We start from the raw sequence: 25,473 nt of genomic DNA, 5'->3' as shown, positions 1-25,473 counted from the left end.
TCCCTACATTTTCAGCCGATTCCCGTTTTAGTCCCTAAGTTTTTTTTTTACCGTTTTTAGTCTCTCTCCTTAAAAACGATTCCATTTTGGTCCCTACCGTTACATCATAAACGAATATTACTGATATGGCAAACGGCATGCACTGTTGGCCTGACGTGACCATTAAAATAATAATAAAAAATACCACATCAGCATTTAAATTAAAAAAATTAATTTATTAATTTTAACTAAATAAAAAAAATTAAAAACAGAATTAAAAACTAAAAATCATATAAATTGAGATGTAAGTGTGTTTTGAACAAAAACACCAAGAACACAAACTCAAATCCAAGAACACAAACCCAGAAATAAAAAAAAAATAAAAAAAAAAAAAGCCTGTCTCCGTTTTAGAGAGAGAGAGAGAGCGAGAGACGCAAACTAGTTATAAAAAGATAAGATTTTTCATTTAGATAGAGAGAGAGAGAGAGAGAGAGTTAGAGAGATATGAGAACAAGGAGAGGGCTTTGTTACCCTAGAGTTGTTGAAGATAAGAACATGAGAGTTGTGAAGCGAAGGAGAGATTTCGCCGCCGAACAAGTTAGTTACCGGAAAAGAAGCCGGAATTCTTCTGATATCGCTGGAAAGCGTGACTTGTTCGATTCCTTGCCGGACGATCTCGTCATTTCCATTCTCTGCAAACTCAGCTCCTCCGCCACTTGCCCCTCCGATTTCGCCAACGTTCTCCTCACGTATGTTCCACTTCTTTCCTTCTGAAAAATAAATTCCGACCATTTCACCGGAGTTTCAATCGGAACTGTGGTCTGAATTTCATTTCCGAAATGTGAAAAAACAATAAAGACTATTTTTTTTTTTAACGTAGTAAAATACCTGATATTGATGTGTGCGTGGGTTTGGATCGGTGGGTTTCTCAGTGGGTTTCTAGGTTGATCTGGGCGTGACCGAAACTGGGTGTGTGCTGTGATGTGTGCGTGGGTTTGGATCGGCGGAGATCGGAGTGGGTTTGAACTAATGCTTTGATGGTTTTTTTTTTTTTTTATTTCTGGGTTTGTATTCTTGGATTTGAGCTTGTGTGCTGTGATGTGTGCGTAGGTTTGGATCGGCGGAGATCTGGGTTTGAACTAATGCTTTGATGGTTTTTTTTTTTTTTAATTTCTGGTTTGTGTTCTTGGATTTGAGTTTTTGTTCTTAGTGTTCTTGTTTAAAACACACTTAGGTCTCAATTCATATGATTTTTAGTTTTTAATTCTGTTTTTAATTTTTTTTATTTAGTTAAAATTAATAAATTAATTTTTTTAATTTAAATGCTGATGGGATATTTTTTGTTATTATTTTAATGGTCACGTCAGGTCAACAGTGTATGCCGTTTGTCACATCAGCAATATCCATTTATGATGTAACGGTAGGGACCAAAATGGAACTATTTTTCAGGAGATGAACTAAAAACGGTAAAAAAAAAAACTTAGAAACTAAAACGAAAATCGGCTGAAAATATAAGGACCAAAATGTGTTTTTCACCTTGAATTAATTAAAGACGACCTGGCAATGTTAGGAACACCAACCACCAAAACAAGTAGAGTAGGTTTCATTGAAATCACTTCCTTCATGTTGAACTCCACAAGCCCCAGTAGCTTTTGGTACATGAACCATGATAAGATACCATCATCACCACATGGAGCTTTGTGTACTAGGTACAACCTTTATAAATTATTGTCATTCACTCTTTCAGCAATTTTTTTTTTTTTTTTTTTTTTTTTTTTTTAAGTATTAACAAAAGAACATTACTGTCAAAATTACCAAAAAAGCTTCACATCCTTCTTAAAAGCAATCTACTGAAGCTAAAAACCAGATTATTTTGTCTGAACTTGCTGATCATCTGTTTCAAATTAAGCCAGCCATATCTAAAGTCATAGTTCATTGACTCTGTCAGTCTGTCTAGCATTTGCCCACATTTCAAGATTTACTTTCTCCTTTCTTGTCCCTGATCATAAAAAACGCCTTCATACAGTAAGCACAACAGAATAACTTCATTATGTCCTACATGAATGTCAATAAAGTATGTTATCAAAACATAAGCTCACTGTAACACATTCATGACCAGAAAATATGTTATCAAAACTAAATCTTCATTCATGACAAGAAAACTAAATTTCCCAAAAAAAAATTTCTGATATGATAATTTACCATCCATTTGTAAGAACAAAAATGGTATCAGACCCATGTAATATCTCAATGACAAGACTTATCATGAAGTTTATTTGGTTCTATGTTGTCCCTACAATAATTTTTCTTATGCCCATAGTTAAGTTTGCCTCCTTTCAGACTTGTTACGTGACAAAAAGTTTTGAAATACTTTGGGTCATCCTGCATAAAAAGATTAAATGAGAACGATCCTATATTACTCAATGTAAAGCATATCAGAGTCATTTGGCAACTTCCTCCTTTTTGGCAGAAAATCTTTAAGATTATACTCATGTTTTTCCTTAGAATCATATCGAATCCCTTCCATTCTCCTATTGTTCAAGTGCTTCCAACAAAGTGGAGTCCCTTGAGTATTTACAATTGCCGGCAAGTACTGTGCAATTCGCTCCTCACCTACCACTGAATCTTTCATAGAACCTTCATGTGCATTTAAGAATTTGAAAAGCTTTATCAAATAGAATAAACAATACAATGTGACAAAAGTAATTTCATGTCGACTTGAAAAATTCCTCCCAACCCCCAAAAAAACCACATATACAGAAAATTAAAAGAAAATAGACTGATAAAATTCCAAGACAACAAGTATAACATTCTAGAAGCTGTAGCTTGGGCAACCTGTGTTGGTTGGAGGTCAACAGAGGGTTTAAGTCTCATCCCTAATCAACACAACTTGAGGCATAAACATTTTACACTTAATCCTTGAAGAATTTGACAAAAACTCACCAACACAAAGCATCTTTTAACTTTGTAGTACAATTTCAGTAAATTCAAGACATCAACACAATAGAGGAGGGGGGAAAAAGTAAGAAAATACCAGCATATACAAACACCCCCCCCCCCCCCAAGAAAAAAAAAAAAAAAAAAAAGGACAAAAGAAACCTTAGAAGTTACAACTCATGACACAACATTTGCATCAGGAACATCATCAAGGATGAAAGGACCAAATTTGCTTGCCCTAAATAAATTCAGAAACATTTTTGATACCATCAAACGAGCTTCTTAGGATTTATGAGGTATTTTAAATGCCTTCTGTTGTGCTTCAAACTGCTTTTTTATAAGACCCTCCCAGTCTCACTCACCTTTACATTACTGGTGAATTCTGAGAGTTAAATACAAAGCAAATTGGACTTCCGTGACAAGATCCTGAAAGGGAAAAAATAAATAACTAAAAATTCAGCAATGATATAAAATAAAACAAGATATTCAAAGGTCACATGGAGATCCGTCTAAGCTGCAACAATAAGAACTACAAATGACATTTAATTTGCAAAAGAGCTGGACTTTTTATATCTTAACATAACCATTTAAAAACATTACAAAAAAGCTTTAGGCGTACAAGCATAAGCCTATTAGCAATCAAAATGAAATTTTATTCTTGATAAGTATTTAAGAGTTTAAATTGAAAGATAAACTGGATTTTTCGTACTTCATATTTCATGCATTGAGTCATCATTGATCAAGCCTCATTCCAATTTTTTTTTTAATCACCATTACCAAAAGATTGGGCACCTACCTTCTGCAAAAATTATAGAAAAAGGGGGTCATTTAGATGGATCCTATAGGATAAAAATACTCTCATAAGAGCTTACTCACAAACATTTGTCAGTTCTCCTATCCTTTATCACTACTCCCATTTATTCTTTCTCAAACCATTTAATAGAAATCAAAATATCCACATCAAGCGACACAATCTTACTCAATGACACTACCAAATGTGTGAATTTACACTTCCTCCATATATGTATTGTTTATAGGGTTACCTGTGAGTTTTCCCCCATTTACTTCTTCTAAATCAATTACCATCTTTTTTCTTACCTTGACATAATCTCAACCACCCTAAACATGCTTTTCTTGTTTGCTCATTTCTCTCTACCATAAATTATTTTCATTCACTAGTATTAAAAAAAGAACATTACTGTCACAGGAAACAAAAAAGTTTCTTATCCTTTTTAAAAGCCATCAACTGAAGCTAAAAACCAGATTATTTTCTTCAAACTAACTGATAATTGGTTTCCAATTAAGAATGTTATATCTAAAGTCATAGTACATTGACCTGTCTAGCATTTGCAAACATTTCTAGATTTACATGCTCCTTTTTTTTTTTTCCTGGCCATAAAAAACCTCTTCATACACAAAGCACAACAGAATAACTATATGATGTCCTACATGAATGTCAATAACCAATAAGTAAAATATGTTATTGAAACTTAGGCTCACTGCAAATCATTCATGACCAAAAAATATGGTTTCAAAACTTAATCTTCATTCATGGCAAGAAAACTCTTTTTTTTTTGTTTTTTACTAACTTTCCTAAAAACAATTTTCTGATCTGATCATTTGCCATCCATTCGGAAGAATGAAAACGGTGTCATACCCATATAATAATTCTATGACCAGACTTATTATAAAGTTCATTCGGTTCTATGTTGTTTCTAAAGCAATATTTCTTATGCCCATAGTCTGTCTCCTTTCAGATTTGTGATGTGACAATAAATTTAAAGATACTTTGGGTCATCCTGCATAAAATGATTAAATCAGAACAATCCTATATTACCTCAATGTAAAACATATCAGAGTCAAATGGAGGCTTCCACCTCTTTGGCCGAAGATCTTTAAGATTATACTCATGTTTTTCCTTAGAATCATATCAAATCCCTTCCAGACTCCTGTTGTTTAAGTGCTTCCAATGAAGGGGAGTCCCTCGAGTATTTAAAACTGCCAGCAAGTATTCTGCAATTCACTCCTCACCTACCACTGAATCTTACAGACCCTTCATGTGCATTTAAGAATTTGGTATGCTTTATCAGATAGAATAAGAAGTACAATGTGACAAAAGTAATTTCATGTTGACTTGAACAACTCCCCCCAAGCCCTAAAAAAACCACATAATCACAAAAATAAAATAAAAAAGACTTATAAATTCCAAGACACCAAGTATAATATTTTTGAAGCTGCAGCTTGGGCAACATGCGTTGCTTGGAGGTCAACAAGAGGGTTTAAGTCTCATCCCTAACCGACACATCTTGAGGCATAAAACTTTTAGGCCTTACCCAACATAACTGAAGCTGAATCCAGTTGGGTTTGTTGCAACCAAATCAGCTCAGGTTGAGTGGTCTATGGCTTCTCTTAATAGTGAATGGGGAGTCACTTATTTTTGTCTATTTACAAAAGTGATCTTTCAAGCAAGATTAGCACATCTAAAACTAAAAAAGCATGCAGGTAGCTGTGTGCATATGTGTGTGCACATTCACATGTGTACTGTAAGAAATCTCATAAGAAACTAAAGAGAAATTATTTGTAAGAGGATGATACCTGCATGAGCCAACTTCAGTTCTGTCTCTATGTCAGGGATACTTGGAACCAATACACCTGGAACATCTAGGACATATACGCTAGGCTGATGTGCAATCTGCAGATTCACAATTCAACGTCAGCATTTAAACATACACTGATGTTGAAACAGAAGTTTTCAGCAGCAGATCAACATCAGAAGGAGAAAGGACACAGTAGATAGAACAAAAAAAATTAAGATTTTAAAAAGAAAAGGAAAGAGGCAAATGCTTGATGATTTGGACCGACCTTCAAAACATGTCTAAGTTATTTCTTAGAAACTTTTGTTATTTAAACCAGATATATAAGCCTGATAGTATATTCCCTTATTCATATAAACCCACAGACACTTGCCAGCCTAAAAAGAAAATCGAAAGTAATAAAAAAAAAAAAAAGGATAAATAAATTAGTAAGACAGTGAGCAAAATAGGGGTTCAATGAATCAATATTAATAAAGCGAGAAATATAAGAGCACCCACACCAAACCCAATTTTAGCCCATTTAGTAGATGTGGGATATTGTTTTTTTTTTTTTGCAACATTGAACAGTACCGTGGCAAATGAATCAATATTAATAAAGCGAGAAATATAAGAGCACCCACACCAAACCCAATTTTAGCCCATTTAGTAGATGTGGGATATTGTTTTTTTTTTTTTTGCAACATTGAACAGTACCGTGGCAAATTTGCCACGGTACGGAAGATATGTGGTATATTATTTGTTGTTTGTTTATTGTGTTGATGAGTAGTAAATATTATTTTAATATGTAGTAAATATTATTTTAATGTATAGAATTGAATTATAAAACATCTGATAAATGGGATGTTGTAAAATGATGTGGTAAAATAATAAAGTAAGCATTTGATGTAGTTGTAAGGGCACGATTCCTTTGCGGCCCAATAATGTTGTTAGGCTCGCACATGAAAGATCCCTCGCAATATGATTTGTAGAGAGTGGGCTTGAAAAGCTTGGCTTTGGTCACGGGGCGATGTTCCGGTCAGAATTTGAGAAAGATTCCTGTAAAAAAAAGGGATTGGGCCTGAACGTTTAAGCCCTACGGCGTCGCACCTTATGAGAATGGGCTCCTCGGACCTGGTCCGAGGACCATTGTGGTCTTATCCCGATTACCCAACGGTGGATTTTCTCTGTTATGTGCCTGGGTTGTTCCGGCGCTCTCATTCATGGAGTCTTTCTCTTTCTTCCGTAGGATCAGGGCCCCTCACCAGATTCACTTGCCTTTTCTTTTATACTAGCTGCGTTCACTATCCTTCGTCCACGTGTAGGGTCAACCTTTACAAGACTGACATTTGTCCCATCAGTCCAATCCCAGAATTGTTGGGGATGGTTGATAAAGCTGAAGAGTACGGCTCTGTCAGGCGCAGAACATTGAATGGCAATGAGAGCAGCTTTCCCGGGATATTCTTAGATTTTCCTTCGAGTTTAGCCTTATACCAGCTTTACCCTTTTTTCCGGTGGGATTTTGGGCCTGCCGAGGACTGAGCTGTCCTCGGCTGTATCCAAAAACTGTTTCGTGCTCTATAGCTCTCCTCGGCTTGGGCCCTCGGACTCTCCTACAGGCAAATGGGCTTGGCCCATAAATTATTGGGCCCCACAATAGCCCCTCAAAACCCTGCTATCCGACTTCTAGGCTGGAAATGAGGGTTTTGGCAAACCCGGGCCTTCAGTATGGCTTATTTAATTCAGCCCTGCATTAATGTGGGCGGTTTTCCATCTGTCCAGGAGACGCGCCAGTTCACAAGATGCTCCTCTTAATTCCTTCCTGATGCGCCTACGCCGTTTGGTTATCCGAGGCGCCTTTAATATCTTCCCTTTACGAGATCTCCCAGATTTGACGGTTATTGATGGCGTGGGGGAACGAAACGGGTGTATTCTCATCTGCAGATTTCCTTGGGGATCTGAATGCATTAAGCACTCTCTCCTTCGTCCCCTATATAAAGAGGAGGAACAAGAGTTGTTTCTCCCACGGATGAATCCCTTTGATCCCCCCATAGTTTGAAACCCTTAGAGTTCTTCCGGAGTTCACTTTTACTCTCCGGTTATTCCTTAATCTGAAATACACTCACTGTAGTTGTAAGCAATGAAAAAACCATTCTCCTTCCAGAAACGCCACGCCCTAACGAAGCTTGAAATGGCTCGGTCAGGACAAGGATGGCGGAGGCTTAAGATTTGTCCTCCCTTCCTTTCAGCCAAAATCCGAAGCAGGGGCTCATCACGTCAGATTTTCGGCGTGACTGAGTCGAGAATTCCCATCATCGTAACCAACTGCTCTCTTGCGAGCATACCTAATATGGCCCCAGTGTGTTAGGAGTCAGGGACGAGGCAGGGGCTAAGTGCCTCTGCTTCTTCCTCTCTTTGTTCATTGGTGGCCTTCTCCGCCTTCCTTTCTTAGTCTTCCCAGCACCAGATCCGTTCTGGTGCTTTCTCTTCTCCCTCTTTTGCTCATTTTCTTTCTTTTCATCTCTTCTTTCTTCTTCTCCTCCTTCTTTACTCATGTCCTCCATCTTCCTCATTCATCTCCTCCATCTTCTTCATTGATTTCTTCCTTACTATTTCCTTCTCCTCCATCTTTCTCCAAGGAAGGTTCTTATCATAATACGAGCGGTATTGAGGCAGAGATTGGATAGACTTTGAAGACGAGTTTAAAAGAAGCCTGACTGTTTACTTATCTGTACTGCAAGTGTTATCGTTGCTTCGGCAGTTCACCTTTTGTATAGGCTTGTTTGAGCCCTTCTTTGTACATTGTAATAATTTTTATATTAATAAAAATTGTTGTTATGTTATTTCGCCTGTTCTGTCTTTATGTTTTTATAAATTTGTAAGTGCTGCTCGGCATAACAATATAACACTTGAATCAATGACGACTAAGGCCAACATATTTGCTAATAAGAGATGTCACCATAATTTTAATAAAACTGTTTATCATAGCAACGCGCACCTGTGAATAACGATACTTGCCCAAGACAAAGCCGAGATTAGAACTGGACGCTTTATGCAGTGTAGGAAGTAATTATTCGAAGGCATATCACCCACGAAAATGAACAGTCCCCTTAGGCTACCAAATAGTGGAGCGTCTCGCCATCATCCGAGCACTTTTATTGGCCTTAACATATTACAGTATTTGAGCCGAGGACCTTCTACATCCGAGTAGTTGGTTTCCCCACAGGCTTGAGACCGAGGACCATGCAAGGGCTTGAGTCTGTCCAAAACTTCTGATATTTCTTTTTTGTACTTGGTTTCCCCATAGGCTTGAGTCCGAGGACCATACAAGGCCTTGGTTCTGTCCAAAACTTATAAGATATCTTATTTATACTTGGTTTCCCCATTGGCTTGAGTCCGAGGACCATGCAAGGCCTTGGTTCTGTCCAAAACTTTTAAGATATCTCATTTGTAATTGGTTTCCCCATTGGCTTGAGTCCGAGGACCATGCAAAGCTTTGGTTCTGTCCAAAACTTTTCTCCCTTTTCTCCGGTATTTCACAAGGTGCCGAACAGGAGGTTGTCCTCAGCAATGACCACTCCTCGGCGTGGGCCGTAGTCCCTGGGTCCCCTTACAGAGCGGGCCTGGGCCGTGAATTTACTAGGCCCACAAATTAAGAGGTATTTCCGTAGTCTTTGGTCATGCGGTGCTTTTTGGCGTCCCAATATTCGAGGTGCGCCTTCACGAGGCTCCTTTAATCTTGTGGTTGCAGAGGGTGTTGGAAATCGAGCCGGAGACGTTTTGTCTGTAGCGTTCCTTGGGAAGCTGCGCGAATTAAATGCCACCACCTTATTTCTTCAAATAAATAGGAGAGCAAGTTGCTTCGCCTAAGCACAAGTTCTTCAGCTTCCTCCCTTAGGAAATCATGTTTGAGGCGAGGGTTGGGGAAAAGGAACTCTCTCCGCCGCAGAGGCGCCATGTCCTCCTGGGGCTCAAAAGAGTGATGTACGGGCAAAGAAGGTATAAATTCAAAAGAATATTCCCTTTCGACAGAAGGGAGAGGGTGTTTCTCCTTCTTTTAGTCAAAATCCGAAGCAGGTTCTGTTCATGCCAGAATTTTGGTGTGTCAGAAGAAAGATTCTCCGCCACCAGCGCCTCTGCCTCGTCGCAGGCAAATTTTTTGATGAAGGCCCTTCAACTCCCGGCTCCCTGCACCCTTCCTTCAGCGGTGTGAGGCTCAAGTTGGGTTATTTTGCTGCCTGAGTTGTGGGCATGCAAAAGCACTGAGGAAGAACGAGGTCTTGAAGCAGTAGCCAACCTCTCCTCTGTGCTACCTCCTCGGCTTTATCGTATTCTCTTGTATCTTCCCTTTCTATTATGTAGTAAGCTTTAACATAAGTTGATTTCAGCTTTTCGTTGTATGCTGTACTGTTTCTTTGTTTTAGTAAAAAGGGAAATTTATTTACTTGTTTTGAATACTATTCTTTTTGCAACATTACTTTGTGAAAGGGTGTGCTCCATGTGTGCTCCATGTGTGCTCCATGTGTGTGTTTCTTCAATGATACTTAGAGCGGGAAACCTTGAAACACAATCCGACTAGTTCTAATTTACCAACACTACTAAGCATTACGACGATAATTCATAGTAAGTTAAATTTAGGAACTAACAGAGGTAGCAATTGAATGTTCTGTGATAAGTGCGAGAATACCGTCCGAGAATGATAATCTCTGAATAATCCATCCGAGGGGTTGACTGAGCGGTAGAGAACTCAGGTTGTTTTTCAGGCGATGTATCGCCCTGTTTTGCATCAATCCTTTTGGTGCTACAAATCCGAAAGCAGACTTGAGGATCCTCGCAATTCAGGAACTAGCCCAATTGTTAGTGGAGAGTCTTCCTCGGATAAGTCCCGAATCCCATGTAATGTAGTTTTTCCTTACAAGTAGTTGGTTTCCCCATAGGCTTGAGTCCGAGGACCGTACAAGGCCTTGGTTCTATCCAAAACTTATGATTTTTCTCTTCTATACTTGGTTTCCCCATAGGCTTGAGTCCGAGGACCATACAAGACCTTGGTTCTGTCCAAAACTTATGAGATATGTGTTTTGTACTTGGTTTCCCCACAGGCTTGAGTCCGTGGACCATGCAAGGCCTTGGTTCTGTCCAAAACTTATGATTTTTCTCTTCTGTACTTGGTTTCCCCATAGGCTTGAGTCCGAGGACCATACAAAACCTTGGTTCTGTCCAAAACTTATGAGATTTGTTTTTGTGGTACTTGGTCTTGGATGGCTTGGGTCCGACCATACAAAACCTTGGTTCTGTCCAAAACCTTGGTTTCCCCACAGGCTTGAGTCCGGGGACCATGCAAGGCCTTGGTTCTGTCCAAAACTTATGATTTTTCTCTTCTGTACTTGGTTTCCCCATAGGCTTGAGTCCGAGGACCATACAAAACCTTGGTTCTGTCCAAAACTTATGAGATTTGTTTTGTGTACTTGGTTTCCCCACAGGCTTGAGTCCGGGGACCATGCAAGGCCTTGGTTCTGTCCAAAACTTATGATTTTTCTCTTCTGTACTTGGTTTCCCCATAGGCTTGAGTCCGAGGACCATACAAAACCTTGGTTCTGTCCAAAACTTATGAGATTTGTTTTGTGTACTTGGTTTCCCCACAGGCTTGAGTCCGGGGACCATGCAAGGCCTTGGTTCTGTCCAAAACTTATGATTTTTCTCTTCTGTACTTGGTTTCCCCATAGGCTTGAGTCCGAAGACCATACAAAACCTTGGTTCTGTCCAAAACTTATGAGATTTGTTTTGTGTACTTGGTTTCCCCACAGGCTTGAGTCCGGGGACCATGCAAGGCCTTGGTTCTGTCCAAAACTTTTGATTTTTCTCTTCTGTACTTGGTTTCCCCATAGGCTTGAGTCCGAGGACCATACAAAACCTTGGTTCTGTCCAAAACTTATGAGATTTGTTTTGTGTACTTGGTTTCCCCACAGGCTTGAGTCCGGGGACCATGCAAGGCCTTGGTTCTGTCCAAAACTTATGATTTTTCTCTTCTGTACTTGGTTTCCCCATAGGCTTGAGTCTGAGGACCATACAAAACCTTGGTTCTGTCCAAAACTTATGAGATTTGTTTTTTATTTATTTATTTCTCGAACGTAAGCCCCTAGATCAGGGCGGGGAGAGCTGGCTTGAGGCCAAGAGCCCCTAGGGTCCCCCGCGCCATTGGCACTGCAAGGCGCAGCCCCTAGCAGAAGTTATGTCGGAACAACAATTGCATGTCGCCGGAGACGGAGGAAGCTCCGTGAATCTTTGCTTACTAGAGAGTTGACTCCACCGCCACCTGCGCCAACGCGCATGCTTTCCCACAGACGGCGCCAATTGTAAGGGCACGATTCCTTTGCGGCCCAATAATATTGTTAGGCTCGCACATGAAAGATCCCTCGCAATATGATTTGTAGAGAGTGGGCTTGAAAAGCTTGGCTTTGGTCACGGGGCGATGTTCCGGTCAGAATTTGAGAAAGATTCCTGTAGAAAAAAGGGATTGGGCCTGAACGTTTAAGCCCTACGGCGTCGCACCCTATGAGAATGGGCTCCTCGGACCTGGTCCGAGAACCATTGTGGTCTTATCCCGGTTACCCAACGGTGGATTTTCTCTGTTATGTGCCTGGGTTGTTCCGGCGCTCTCATTCATGGAGTCTTTCTCTTTCTTCCGTAGGATCAGGGCCCCTCACCAGATTTACTTGCCTCTTCTTTTATACTAGCTGCGTTCGCTATCCTTCGTCCACGTGTAGGGTCAACCTTTACAAGACTGACATTTGTCCCATCAGTCCAATCCCAGAATTGTTGGGGATGGTTGATAAAACTGAAGAGTACGGCTCTGTCAGGCGCAGAACATTGAATGGCAATGAGAGCAGCTTCCCCGGGATATTCTTAGATTTTCCTTCGAGTTTAGCCTTATACCAGCTTTATCCTTTTTTCCGGTGGGATTTTGGGCCTGCCGAGGACTGAGCTGTCCTCGGCTGTATCCAAAAACTGTTTCGTGCTCTATATTATAGAGCTTGGGCTATAGCTCTCCTCGGCTTGGGCCCTCGGACTCTCCTACAGGCAAATGGGCTTGGCCCATAAATTATTGGGCCCCACAGTAGTAAAATGACATAATTTTTGGAACATCTGCTACGAATGCTCTTTACAAGTTAGAAATAACTTCCTTGCCATCAGTTTGCTTCTCATAAAAGCAACAACATCAACTATACGTTAAGTGATAATGGCCAATCAAACAATTCACAACCAAACCTACAATATCGGGGTCCAATCTCAAATACCAAGTCTCAATAACTGAATGCTAACAAGTAAGAAAAATAACATGAAGCTAGAAATTCAGTTTCTTTTTACATTTCAAGGTATATAAAACCAGAAGATGCAGAATCTCCTGACCTTGTACCCAGCAATTAATATCTTGAGTAACACTGGGTAATGGGCCGACTGTAGCTCGCTTCATCTTCTCCTGCACTATGAGAGATAACTACAGCTGTCATTGTTCAATAATTTATTAACCTTCACTACAGTTCCATTTAAAGACACTAATTGACACTAACACTAACACTGAAACAGACAAGAAAACAACATAATTCTTGAAAAATTAGGACACGATTGACACAACAAATAATAAATTAAATGAATATTTTTAGAATTTAAAATAAAAATGCTAAAATTTAATTTAGTCGCTTGACTTTTAGTTCTATTGTCTAATTAGTCGTTACTAGCATTCAATTTTTGTCAACTGAGAGTACCTTACTTTGTCAAAATGAGTCAATCCAGTCCTTCTGTCCAAATCTTTTATACTGACTCGTTTTTACAAAGGGAATGACTAAATTGAATTTTAAACATATTTTTCCTCTCAACAAAAAAAAAAAAGGACATGCGTGCAGAGTGAGTGAGTGTCCGACACGGACACTTGTCGGACACGTTTGGAAGGTGTCGGTGCTTCTTAGCTCGCCGGATTCCAGTGTCCGGCGAGTGTCCTCTTTTTTTTTTTTTTTTCGTTTCTCCGACACGGCTCCGACGCGACGCCAACTCGGCTCTGACGCGTCTGACACGCCAGCAGTGAAAAAAAAAAAATTCGGCATATTTCGGGTCATTCCGGCTATTTCGGCCGAAATGAAAATTTCGTCCGATACAAGATTTTGACTAGAAAAAAAAAAAAAAAAAAATCAAAATCCTACCTCCTTCTGGGTTTTGTGCTTTTCTTCCTCCTCTTCTTCTTCTTAATTTCGGTCTCTTCTTCTTCCTCATCTTCTTCTTCTTCTTCTTTTGGTTTCGGTCTACCTGACGACCTCTTCTTCTTTATTTGTGTCTTGGCTGTCATCCACTTGTGTTTAGAGTTCAGACTTTAGAGTCTTTAGGCTTTAGATATTTTCTTTGTTTTGTGGTGTTTGTGAGCCCCACGTGATATTCCCTCCAGGCTCTTTTGTTTTGTCCGTTTGAATTTAATTAACATTTTTTTTTGCTTTGTTTTGTTTTTGTGTACCTCACGTGACTTGTAATAAAAAAGAAACTTTCAACCTTTTGATTCCATAGTCACTAAAATTAGAAAAAGTATAGGATTATAAAATTTTTTACAACTTTTTGTTACAATTGTGATGTGATAAATTGTGATTGATGAAAAAAATTATATACTTATAACTTTAAAACCTTCAATATTTATTATATGGATTTTTTTATCAATAATATATATATATATATATGTATATAAAATAGTGGTAAGCCTGAAACAGTATGCAACAATATGCCGAAATATAAAATATAATTAATTATTTAACCGCCGTGTCCCCGCCGTGTCGTGTCCTTATTTTTCAAAAGTTGCCGTATCTCCGTGTCCGTGTCCGTATCGTGTCCGTGTCCGTGTCCGTGCAACTTAGGCCTTCGTCGCACTGCTTCTTCCTCTACAAAAGGTATGAGGGAATTACAAAATTTAATTTCTGTAGTTAATTATGATGGTCAAGCTAGTAAACGAACCAGGGAGATTGTGAAGTTCAGTGGGTTGGGTTTTGATGGTTGTCCATGAATTTGAGACTTTTATCTTGGAATGTGAGAGGATTTAACAATCCTCATAAGAGGGATACTGTGAAGAACTTACCCAAGGAATGGAAGTGTGAGGTTGTGTGTTTTTAGGAAACTAAACTGGATTGTACCAATTCTGCTGCTGTGAAAAGTCTTTGGGACACAACGGGAGGTATTCTTGTGATCTGAGACACGAGGGTGTATGAGAAAATTGATTGTGTGGTGGGCTGGGATGCACGGACGCGGCTCCAGAGGCGCCGCACCCGCATCAGAGGCGCCGCACCCACGTCTGACGCGGTGCGACGCGGTGACGCGGGAGGGACGCCGCTGACCGCGCGTCGGTGCTGCGTCGGGCCGCGTCTGCCACGTGGTTTATTTATTTTTTTTTTGCCGACTCGCGTCGACACGGCTAAGACTCGGCCCGATTCGCGCCGACTCGGGCTATATCGGCCGAAATCAGCGAAATGGCCGATTCAAGCCGAAACGGCTGATTCAGGCCGAAATTCAAACACTCTCTCTCACTCCATCACTCGTCTCTCTTCTCTGTGCTCTCTGCGATGTGTGTGTGTTCAGCTTCACTGAATCACTCTCTGCCTCTCTGTCTCTGCTCTCCGTCTCGGCATCTCCACAGCAACCCAACACAAATGCTACTTTCCTGCCTGGTCTTCCGGGCTGGCTTCTCAAAAAAAAAAAAAAAAAAAAAAAACACAAATGCTACTCTGTTGGCCTGTTACAAAGAGTTGCAATATAAAAATCTTTGATTACCCCAAAATGCCCTTTGCTTTGTATTCTATTGGACCCCTAGATGCAACCAAAGTCATGTGGCTGTTTTGGTCATTTTACCTTAATGTACACGTGTTGATTGAGATGGGTATTGTGCATGATCTAATATGGCATGATTAGGTGAGAGGGTAGGGCATTTCTTTTTTGTTTTGTATTTTCTTTTTTGTTTTGTGTTTTTTGCCTTCTTCTTTCTTTGTTTTGTGAATCTAATGTGTTTTTTAAGAATATTTTAATAGAAAAAATAAATAGAAAATATAAATAAAAATATTTTTAATAATTTTTTAATTGCCGAGTCCCGCCGCACCATCCCCCACCTTTTTCAAAAATTGCCGAGTCTCGCACCCGCACCTGCACCCGAGTCTCGAAACGCACCCGTGCTTCATAGGTGGTGGGTAGCTTTTCTGTTTTGGTCTTGTTGAAGAGGGTGGCAGATGGTTTTGTTTGGATATGTATGGGAGTTTATGGCCCAAATGATGCCGGTTTGAGGGATGCTTTATGGGCAGAGCTTGATAGTGTGAGAGTGAGATGGAGTTCAGCTTGGTGTGTTTTAGGTGATTTCAACATCATTAGATACCCGGCAGAGCGTCTTGGTTGTAATTCGTTTAGTCCAGCCATGTTCAATTTTTCGGACTTTATGGGTTGATCTTCCTTTGGTCGAGGGCAAGTATACGTGGTTTAGAGATTCAGTGAACCCTGCTATGTCTCGTATAAATAGAGTTTTGGTTTCAACTAATTGGGAGGAACACTTCTTAGATGTGATTCAAAGGCCTCTCCCTCGTGTGGTTTCTAATCATTCTCTTATTCTAGTGGAGGCAAGAGGCATGGCGAGGGGGAAAAGTCCCTTTAAATTTGAGAATATGTGGCTTAAAGTGGAGGGTTTTGTGCATCGAGTTAGGTGCTGGTGAAACAGTTATCATTTTGTGGGATCCCCTAGTTATGTTCTAGCATGCAAATTCAAGGCTCTTAAAAAAGACTTGAAGTGTTGGAATAAACATGTTTTTGGAGATGTGCATTTTAGAAAAAAATGTTTGTTGTCTGAGCTGTTGGATTTGGATATAAGAGAAGGTTTGCAAGTGCTGACTACGGCAGATAAATCAAGAAAAATAGAGATTAAGGCAAAGATCGAATCTTTAGCTTATTTGGAGGAGATTTCTTGAAGGCAGAAATCAAGGGCTTTGTTCTTAAAGGAGGGGGACAAAACACTAGGTTTTTCCACAGGCTTGCTAATTCACATAGACGAGCTAATACCATGAGGGGTGCGGAGGTTGATGACATTATGTATGAAGCTGAATCAGATATTCAGGATCAGGTGGTGGGGTTTTATAAGAGTCTTTATCAAGAACCTGTGGATTGGAGGCCCACTGTTAATGGGTTAGATTTTGCTAGTTTGGATGAGTCTGATAAGCTTTCTCTTGAAAGGGAGTTTGATAGGGAGGAGATCGTTGTGGCTCTTCGGGAGGCTGAGGGTGATAAGGCTCCTGGTCCCGATGGCTTTACCATAGCTTTCTTCCAAAAGTGTTGGTGTATGATTGAAGAGGATGTTATGGCTTTTTTTTTGCAAACTTTCATAGCCAATGCATCTTTGAGAAATCTCTGAATGCTACTTTTCTGTGTTTGATACCTAAGAAGATTAATGCTGTCAATATTAAAGATTTTCGGCCCGTTAGCCTTGTGGGAAGTTTGTACAAATTTCTGTCAAAAGTGTTGGCTTATAGGCTTCGAAGTGTATTGGACAAACTTATATCCAACTCCCAGAAATGCCTTTGTAGGGGGAAGACAGATTCTTGACTCTGTTCTTATAGCAAATGAATGTTTGGATAGTAGATTGAAAAGTGGTGTTCCGAGTGTGATTATTAAGTTGGTATAAAGAAGGCTTATGATCATGTAAATTGGAATGCTTTGTTTTACCTTATGGAGAGGATGGGCTTTGGGGACAAGTGGGGGAGGTGGATGAAGGCCTATATCACTACAGTTTGTTTCTCAGTGCTTATTAATGGGTCCCCGGCTGGCTTTTTTGGTAGCTCGCGTGGTCTTCGTCAAGGAGATCCTTTATCTCCTCTTTTGTTCTTGTTGGTGATGGAGGTGCTGATTAGGTTATTGAGGAGGACAGAAGAGGGTGACTTTCTTAAGGGGTTCCAAGCAAGCCCCAATGCTTGAGGAGGTTTGCATATTTCTCATCTTCTGTTTGCCGATGATACTATTATTTTTTGTGATGAATCTAGGGAACAATTATTATATATACGGATGGTGTTGATCTTTTTTGAAGCTATTACAGGCTTAAAAGTAAATGTTGGCAAGAGTGAAATTATGCCAGTTGGTGAGGTTGGGAATTTGGATGCTTTGGCTCGTATTCTATGCTATAAGGTTGGTAGTTTGCCTTTGTCTTATTTGGGAATGCCTCTTGGGGCTCATTTTAAGTATGCTTCGATTTGGAATCCTATTTTAGAAAGGGTGAAGAAAAAGCTTGCTAGTTGGAAGCGGTTGTATTTGTCTAAAGGAGGTAGGCTTACTTTATTGAAGAGTACTTTGTCGAGTCTCCCAACTTATTATCTATTGCTGTTTACAATTCCGCAACACATAGCAGACAGACTAGAGAGGATTCAGAGGAATTTCCTGTGGGGGAGTTCTAATGAAGTTTTCAGATATCCGCTTGTTGCTTGGGATAAGGTTGTTTGGCCGGTGGAGATAGGGGATTTAGGGAATCGGAAGATTGGGCTTTTCAACCAAGCTCTACTTGGGAAGTGGCTTTGGCAGTTTGGGAAGGAAGCTACACATTTGTGGTGTCAGGTAATAGCCACCAAGTATGGAGAGGGTAGTGGAGGTTGGTGCACTAGAGTTGTGAGAGGGACTCATGGTTGTGGGTTATGGAAGAATATTAGGAAAGGTGCAGACAATTTTTCGGTCATGTGGTGTATGCAGCGGGAGAGGGCAATCGTATTCAGTTTTGGCACGACCCTTGGAATGGTCCTATTCCTTTGAAAGAATTATATCTAAAATTGTTTGTCTGTGTTGTGGTTCAGGAAGTTCTAATTTCTGACATGGTTATTTTTGCACCAAATGGGGGAGGTAGGAGTTGGAACTTCCTTTTCTGTCGCAATTTTAATAAATGGGAGTTGAAGAGATTTTATTCTTTCTATGAGCATGTCTCTGCCAGGATTCCTAGTGGGGAGGGTGAGGATATCTTGATTTGGCAGTTGAATCACAGTGGTGTTTTTGATGTGCGATTCTTTTATATTGCTTTATTGAAAGCCTCTTCTGTTTCTTTCTCTTGGCAGAGCATTTGGTGTGTAAAGGTACCTAAAAGAGTATCTTTCTTTCTATGGACTGCTGCTAGGGGTGGGATTCTCACAATAGATAACCTTGTTAAGAAGAACTTGCCCCTTGTTAACTGGTGTTTTCTATGTAGGTGTGATGAGGAAACTGTGGATCACCTTTTGCTTCATTGTAAGTTTGCATCTGCTTTGTGGAGTGAGGTCCTTATTATGTTTGGGGTTCAATGGGTGATGCCGGATACTATTGTTTCTCTTTTTTTTGCTTGGAGGAATTGGTTGGGAACTTACTCTTCAAAGGTATGGAATTTGGTACCAACATGCCTTATGTGGTTAGTATGGAAGGAACACAATGCCCGAACTTTTGAGGACGTTGAGAGACCTATAGATATGCTGAAGAACTTGCTTGCTAGGACTTTATTTGAGTGGTCTCGTATTTGGGGTCTTACGCATTGTAGTTCCTTGTCTTATTTCCTTATCTCTATTAGACCTTCCTAAAATAAAAATTCGTCCTGAATTCTGTTCCTACCCAACCAGGGCTAGAAAATTCCAAAAAAAATAGCAAAAATATTCAAAAAATTAAAAAACATCATTCCGGCAATATTTCTTTCCATAATGGGCTGACCTTATGATTTGATTGTATTTGTTTCACGGGCAGTGAGTTTACAATCGTAAACACATTGTTCTTTTTCATCAATAAAACTCTTATTATCTATTAAAAAAAAAGGATAAGAAACTTTTTTTTTTTTTTTTTTTTTCTGTTACAGTAATGTTCTTTTGTTAATACTAGTGAATGAAAATAATTTGTGGTTGAGAGAAATGAGCAAACAAGTAAAGCATGTTCAAGGTGGTTGAGATGATGCCAAGTTAAGCAAAAAGATAGTAATTGTTTTAGAAGAATTAAATGGGGAAAACTCACAGGTAACCCTATAAACAATACATATATGGAGGAAGTGTAAATTCGCACATTTGGTAGTATCATTGAGTAAGATTGTGTTGCTTGATGTGGATATTTTGATTTCAATGAAATGGTTTGAAAAAGAATAAATGGGAGTAGTGATAAAAGATAGGAGAACTGACAAATGTGTGTGAGTAAGCTCTTATGAGAGTTTTTTTATCCTATAGGATCCATCTAAATGACCCCCTTTTTCTATATTTTTTTCAGAAGGTAGGTGCCCAATCTTTTGGTAATGGTGATTAAAAAAAAATGGAATGAGGATTGATCAATGATGATTTAATGCATGAATATGAAGTATGAAAAATACGGTTTATCTTTCAATTTAAACTCTTAAATAATTATCAAGAATAAAATTTCATTTTGATTGCTAATAGGCTTATGCTTGTACACCTAAAGCTTTTCTGAAATGCTTTTAAATGGTTATGTTAAGATATATAAAGTCTAGCTCTTTTGCACATTAAATGTCATTTGTAGTTCTTATTGTTGTAGCTTAGACGGATCTCCATGTGACCTTTGAATACCTTGTTTTATTTTATGTCATTTTTGAATTTTGAATTCTTTACTTTTTCCCTTTCAAGATATTGTCATGGAAGTTCAATGTGCTTTGTATCTAACTCTATCAGAATTTACTGGTAATACAGAGCTGAGAGTGACTTGGAGGGTCTTATAGAAAAGCAGTTTGAAGCACTACAGAAGGCATTTAAGATACCTCATAAGGCCTAAGAAGCTCGTTTGATGGTATCAAAAATGTTTCTGACTTTATTTAGGGAAGGCAAACTTGGTCCTTTCATCTTTGATAATGTCTATGATGCAAATGTTGTGTCCTCCGCTGTAACTTCTAAGGTTTCTTTTTTCTTTTTCTTTAATTACTTTTATCAAATTGTATTGCTTATTCTATCTGATAAAGCTTACCAAATTCTTAAATGCATAGTACTTGCCAGCAGTTTTAAATACTCAAGGGACTCCCCTTCATTGGAAGCACTTGAACAATTGGAGACTGGAAGGGATTCAATACGATTCTAAGGAAAAACATGAGTATAATATTAAAGATTTTCGGCCAAAAAGTAGGAAGTTGCCAAATGACTCTGATATGCTTTACATTGAGTAATATAGGATCGTTCTCATTTAATCATTTTATCCAGGACGACCCAAAGTATTTTAAAAATTTTTGTCACATGACAAGTTTGAAAGGAGACAAACTTAACTATGGGCATAAGAAAAATTGTTCTAGGGACAACATAGAACCAAATAAACTTCATGATAAGTTTTGTCGTTGAGATATTACACGCGTTAGACACTATTTTTGTTTTACAAATGGATGGCAAATTATCAAATCAGAAATTTTTTCTGGGAAATTTAGTTTTCTTGTCATAAATGAAGATTTATTTTTGATAACATATTTCTAGTCATGAATGTGTTACAGTGAGCCTATGTTTTGATAATATATTTTACTGACATTCATGTAGGACATAATGAAGTTATTCTGTTGTGCTTACTGTATGAAGGAGTTTTTTATGACCAGGGACAAGAAAGGAGAATGTAAACTTGAAATGTGGGCGAATGCTAGACAGACTGACAGAGTCAATGAACTATGACTTTAGATATGACAGGCTTAATTTGAAACAGATGATCAGTACGTTCAGACAAAATAATTTGGTTTCTAGTTTCAGTAGAAGGCTTTTAAGAAGGATGTGAAGTTTTTTTGTTATTTTTTACAGTAATGTTGTTTTGTTAATACTGAAAAAAAAAAAAAAAAAATGAAGAATTGCGGAAAGAGTGAATGACAACAATTTATATAGGTTTTACCTAGTGCACAAAGCTCCAACTTTTGTGGGGTGCCCTTGTTCATGCTTATTAGATAGTGGATGGCAGTCCCGTCTTGTGCATGTGAGTGTCGGTCAGTGCCCTTGTCCATGCTTCTTAGATAGTGACAGTGAGGAGCTCGTACTCACGCTGATTTATTGAAATATGGGTCGTGATGATGGTGGCTTATCATGGTTCATGTACCAAAAGCTACTGGAGTTCAAGCTGAAGGAAGTGATTTCAAGGGAACCTACTCTACTTGTTTAGGTGGTTGGTGTTCCTAATGTTGGCAAGTCATCTTTAATTAATTTGATCCATCAAATTGTGTCATCTTGCTTTCCTGGTAAGGTGTTACTATGTTTCTGCTGGATCATGGTTGGATGTCATTTTCTTGAAATGGAATTGTGGTGAAGTTTATTAAATTATTGAACAATAATGGGTTCAGTTTTCTTTCATAGTGCACTTACCAAAAAAAAGTTTTCTTTCATAGTGCAGGAGAATATGAAGCTACACTTGGCCTGTTGCCTAGTGTTACTCAAGACATTGCTAAATACAAGGTCAAGAGATTCTTTGCTTTATGGTTTATACACCTTATAAAGTAAGAGACTGAAATTTTAGCTTCATGTGTCTTTCATAGTTATTAGCATTCAATAATTAAGACTATATCTGAGAATGAGATTGAACCCTGATATTAATATTGTTTGTAGGAAGATCTCATAGGTTTGGTTGTGAATTGTTTTATTGACAATTATCACTTAACATTTAGTTCATGTTCTTGCTTTTATGAGCCGCAGACTGGTTTCACGGAAGTTATGGACTTATTTCTAACTTGTGCTATAGTATTTGACCACAGATAAAGTGAAGGGGATTACTATGACTTATATTATATTTTTGGCTTAATTGATTGATGTTCCCCCTATTTTGCTAGCTTTCTTACTAATTTATATATCTATTTTTTTCTTTTGATTTTTTTTTAAGCTAGTAAGTATTTGTAAGTTTATAGGAATAAGGGGAATAAACTATCAGGGTTAGGTCTCTGGTTTGATTATTGAAAGCTTGTAATAACTAAGTCAGTTGCAGAAGCTTTATTCAAAGATATGTATTGGGTGTGAGGCTAATCATCAAGCATTTGGCTGGTTCATTTTCTTTTTTAATCTTAATTTTCTTCTATATTACTTTTGCCTTCTGTTGTTAATTTGTGGCTAAATACTTCTGTTTCAACATTTATGAATGTTTAAATGTTGACATTGAATTATGAAGGTACAGATTGTGCATCAGCCTATCATATATGTCCTAGACACTCCGGGTGTATTGGTTCCAAGTATCTCTGACATAGAGACAGGGCTGAAGCTGGCTCTTGCAGGTATCATCCTCTTGCAAATAATTTCTCTTTAGTTTCTCAAGAGATTTTTTACACTAGATGTGTGAATGTGCACGCACAGCTACCTTCAAGTCTTTTTAGTTTTAGATGTGCTTATCTTGCTTGAAAGATCACTGTTGTAAACAGAAAAAAACAAGTGAGTCTCCAATCGCTATTCAGAGAGGCCATAGAGCACTCAACCTGAGCTGATTTGGTTGCAACAAACCAACTGGATTCAGCTTCAATTATGTTGGGTAAGGCCTAAAAGTTATATGCCTCAAGTTATGTCAGTGAGATAAACCCTCTTGTTGACCTCCAACCAACACAGGTTGCCCAAGCTGTAGCTTCTAAAATATTTTACTTGGTGTCTTTGAATTTTATCAGTCTATTTTATTTTATTTTTGTGTATATGTGGATTTTTTTTGGGTTGGGGAGAGTTATTCAATTCAACATGAAATTACTTTTGTCACATTGTTCTGATTACTGTATCTGATAAAGCTTACCAAACTCTTAAATGCACATGAAGGGGCCCGTAAGAGATTCAGTGGTAGGTGAGAAGCGAATTGCACAAAACTTGCTGGCAGTTTTAAATACTCAAGGAGCTCCCTACATTGGAAGCACTTGAACAATAGGAGATTGGAAGGGATTCGATATGATTCTAAGGAAAAACGGCACAAGCTTGTCAACTTATGAAGCATCTACCCTTGCTTTAATGGATGGATCTATCTATGCCAATATGGATAATATCAAAGGGAATTCTCATAGCATAAATTCAATTCTAAACATTATAGTAGTGGAGATTAAAGCAATTCTTTGGTGAAAAATCCAAGTGTTCTGACTCCTTTAGCATAAGAAGGATTTGAAAAATGACACTTATTGTTCCGAAAGCAACAACCTATAATTTTACACCTTTGCCTTTTCCTATCTTTTCCCCTCTAATTACTGGGAAATTATTAGGTAGTTCGGGACTACAAAGTCAACATGTTGTCCTTGTAGTCCCAGCCAATAGAGGGAAGACGCATCATGAAAAATGAATGACATCATCTTAGCTGCCACATCATTCTAAGACACCCACAGATTTTAACATCGTTAGTCCTGTCCATTAACTTGTCAGCAAATTTCAAATTTTCATTTGGGAATTGGGCGGGTCGGTGAGAGATTTCAGAAGGTAAAAGCTTTCAAAATTCATTATTTTGAAAATTCTCTTTTTTTCTTTTTTTTTCCTCTCTCTCTGATGGTCCATCTCCATGTTCATTATCATCACTATTAGCTACTTCATCTGTTACTGTCCAGGCCTACGGATATCTCATGGCTAAATGACAACTTTTTTAGTTTTTTTACTTGGTAAATTCGAACTTCTTCTTTTTTTTTTCTTCTTCGTTCTTAGCTCAATATTATCTGGGTCAAGTTCCTATTGCCTTTTGTTTTTATATTAAATGGGTCAAGCCTTAATGGTGTTCCTTTAGTGGCACTTTGTTGGAATCTTAGGTTCTGTAATACATGGACACGGGTTTCAGATTTGATTTATAGTTTAACTTTATCGATTGTTAAATATGAGTAATAGTTTTGTTTTTTTTTTTTCCTATAAAAAAAAAAATGTTTTAGTTTTTGTTGGATTTGATTTGATCAGATAACTTTTGAGGGTGGTTGGGATCAAAAGTGCTTGATTTAGGAAAAGCGTCAATGTCCCAATTTTTATTATTATTATTTTTTGGAGGCATAGAAAGTGTTTGTTGAAATGCCTCATAGAGTTTTGGCTTATCTAAACTTGTTATGGCTTTGTATCCATGTTTATGTGGTTCTACCTTTTTTTTTAGATGTTAAATCTGGTGTATTGAATAGTTTATTTCTCAAATTGAAATAATTCTATGAAATTTCTTTTCCTATATCATGTAAAAAAATTACAATATTTCACTTTTCTTTTGTCATTTTGATTATGATTTCGTTTTATGCTATAGATCCTCTTAGAGACTTTATTTATACTCTCTAATGCTATGAGGAACACAATGGATTAATTTGCAACATGCCATAATGCCACCTTGGTTATAGAACGTTGTGAAGTGCCAACTTTTCTTTGTTTTGTGATTTTGATAGCGGCCTATGGATAATTTTTATAGTTAAACTTGATGTTGGTTGCTTCAACATGGATGTAGAGTCTGCAGACATGCAGCTACTGCAATGTACCTCTCAATCTACTTTAGCAATGGCAATCCATTCCTGACCAATTTAAGCGAAGTTGTTGGACAAAATGGCTGGCTTCAGTTATGATTCAAACAAGCATCACCATTCAACAAGGGGACTCTAGGCTAGCTAAATAGTATGAATATCTTGCAGTAGCAACATAAGAAGCAAATTTCAAGCAACGTGGATAAGCATGAGTGTTCCTTTATCCAAGGGAGCTGTTAGTAGTCTATTAGAATTAGACTTTAGCCAATAGGTAGATTTTTCAGATTGAGTTATTAGTTTATTATTTGTTCTTGGATATTATCAAGTTGATGTTGTATCAATTAGTACTCCTCTATCTCTATGTCAAGTTGATGTTTACAGGATGTATGAATTATTCATCTCAAATAGAATGTATTTGATATTATGTTAGATTGCTCAAAGCAAATTCATGATTTATGAATTCCTTAACCAAGCAAAAAACAGTATAGTTATCACAAGTAATGGCTATTAGTTTCATATGGGCTGGTTTTAGATTTTTAAAAAGTCCAGTTAATCAACACCCATATAAACTGCAATCACAACCACTCAACAATGCTAATGCCATTGGAGTGCAAG

General features: G+C 38.3%; 1 protein-coding gene and 1 long non-coding RNA gene across 5 annotated transcripts; one reads left to right on the top strand and one right to left on the bottom strand.

Moving 5' to 3' along the window:
• The first annotated feature begins 397 nt into the window (after window positions 1-397).
• Window positions 398-25,318, top strand: LOC115952500. 4 transcript variants are annotated; one of them, XR_004083421.1, is made up of 5 exons: window positions 402-728; window positions 21,823-21,889; window positions 22,599-22,695; window positions 22,840-22,946; window positions 23,219-25,318. XR_004083421.1 is itself a non-coding variant. In XM_031069680.1 (4 exons), the coding sequence occupies exons 1-4, from the start codon at window positions 484-486 to the stop codon at window positions 23,245-23,247; spliced, it is 438 nt and encodes a 145-aa protein (XP_030925540.1). In that variant the 5' UTR covers window positions 402-483; the 3' UTR covers window positions 23,248-25,318. The 4 variants fall into 4 exon arrangements, 2 of the variants coding, with proteins under 2 accessions (XP_030925540.1, XP_030925541.1); XR_004083422.1 differs by adding an exon at window positions 20,171-21,675 and having other exon boundaries at window positions 398-728; window positions 21,823-22,695; window positions 22,840-25,318; XM_031069680.1 differs by lacking the exon at window positions 22,840-22,946.
• Window positions 463-1,196, bottom strand: LOC115952515. Its single transcript, XR_004083443.1, has 2 exons — window positions 868-1,196; window positions 463-749 (listed from the first exon to the last, which is right to left on the bottom strand). It is a non-coding gene; the product is annotated as an uncharacterized LOC115952515 (long non-coding RNA).
• Window positions 25,319-25,473: the final 155 nt, after the last annotated feature.

This window comes from Quercus lobata, chromosome 7 (genome assembly GCF_001633185.2).
Source record: "Quercus lobata isolate SW786 chromosome 7, ValleyOak3.0 Primary Assembly, whole genome shotgun sequence".
NCBI lineage: Eukaryota > Viridiplantae > Streptophyta > Magnoliopsida > Fagales > Fagaceae > Quercus > Quercus lobata.
Note: the sequence above shows the minus strand (reverse complement) of the source record. Positions and strands in the feature narration are given on the sequence as shown.

Coding starts and splice junctions, on each gene's coding strand:
- LOC115952500 (XM_031069680.1), top strand. CDS start 484: ATGAGAACAAGGAGAGGGCTTTGTTACCCTAGAGTTGTTGAAGATAAG. Junction 729..21,822: donor TTCGCCAACGTTCTCCTCAC/GTATGTTCCACT, acceptor TTTCTTTCATAG/TGCAGGAGAATATGAAGCTA. Junction 21,890..22,598: donor AAGACATTGCTAAATACAAG/GTCAAGAGATTC, acceptor ATGAAGGTACAG/ATTGTGCATCAGCCTATCAT.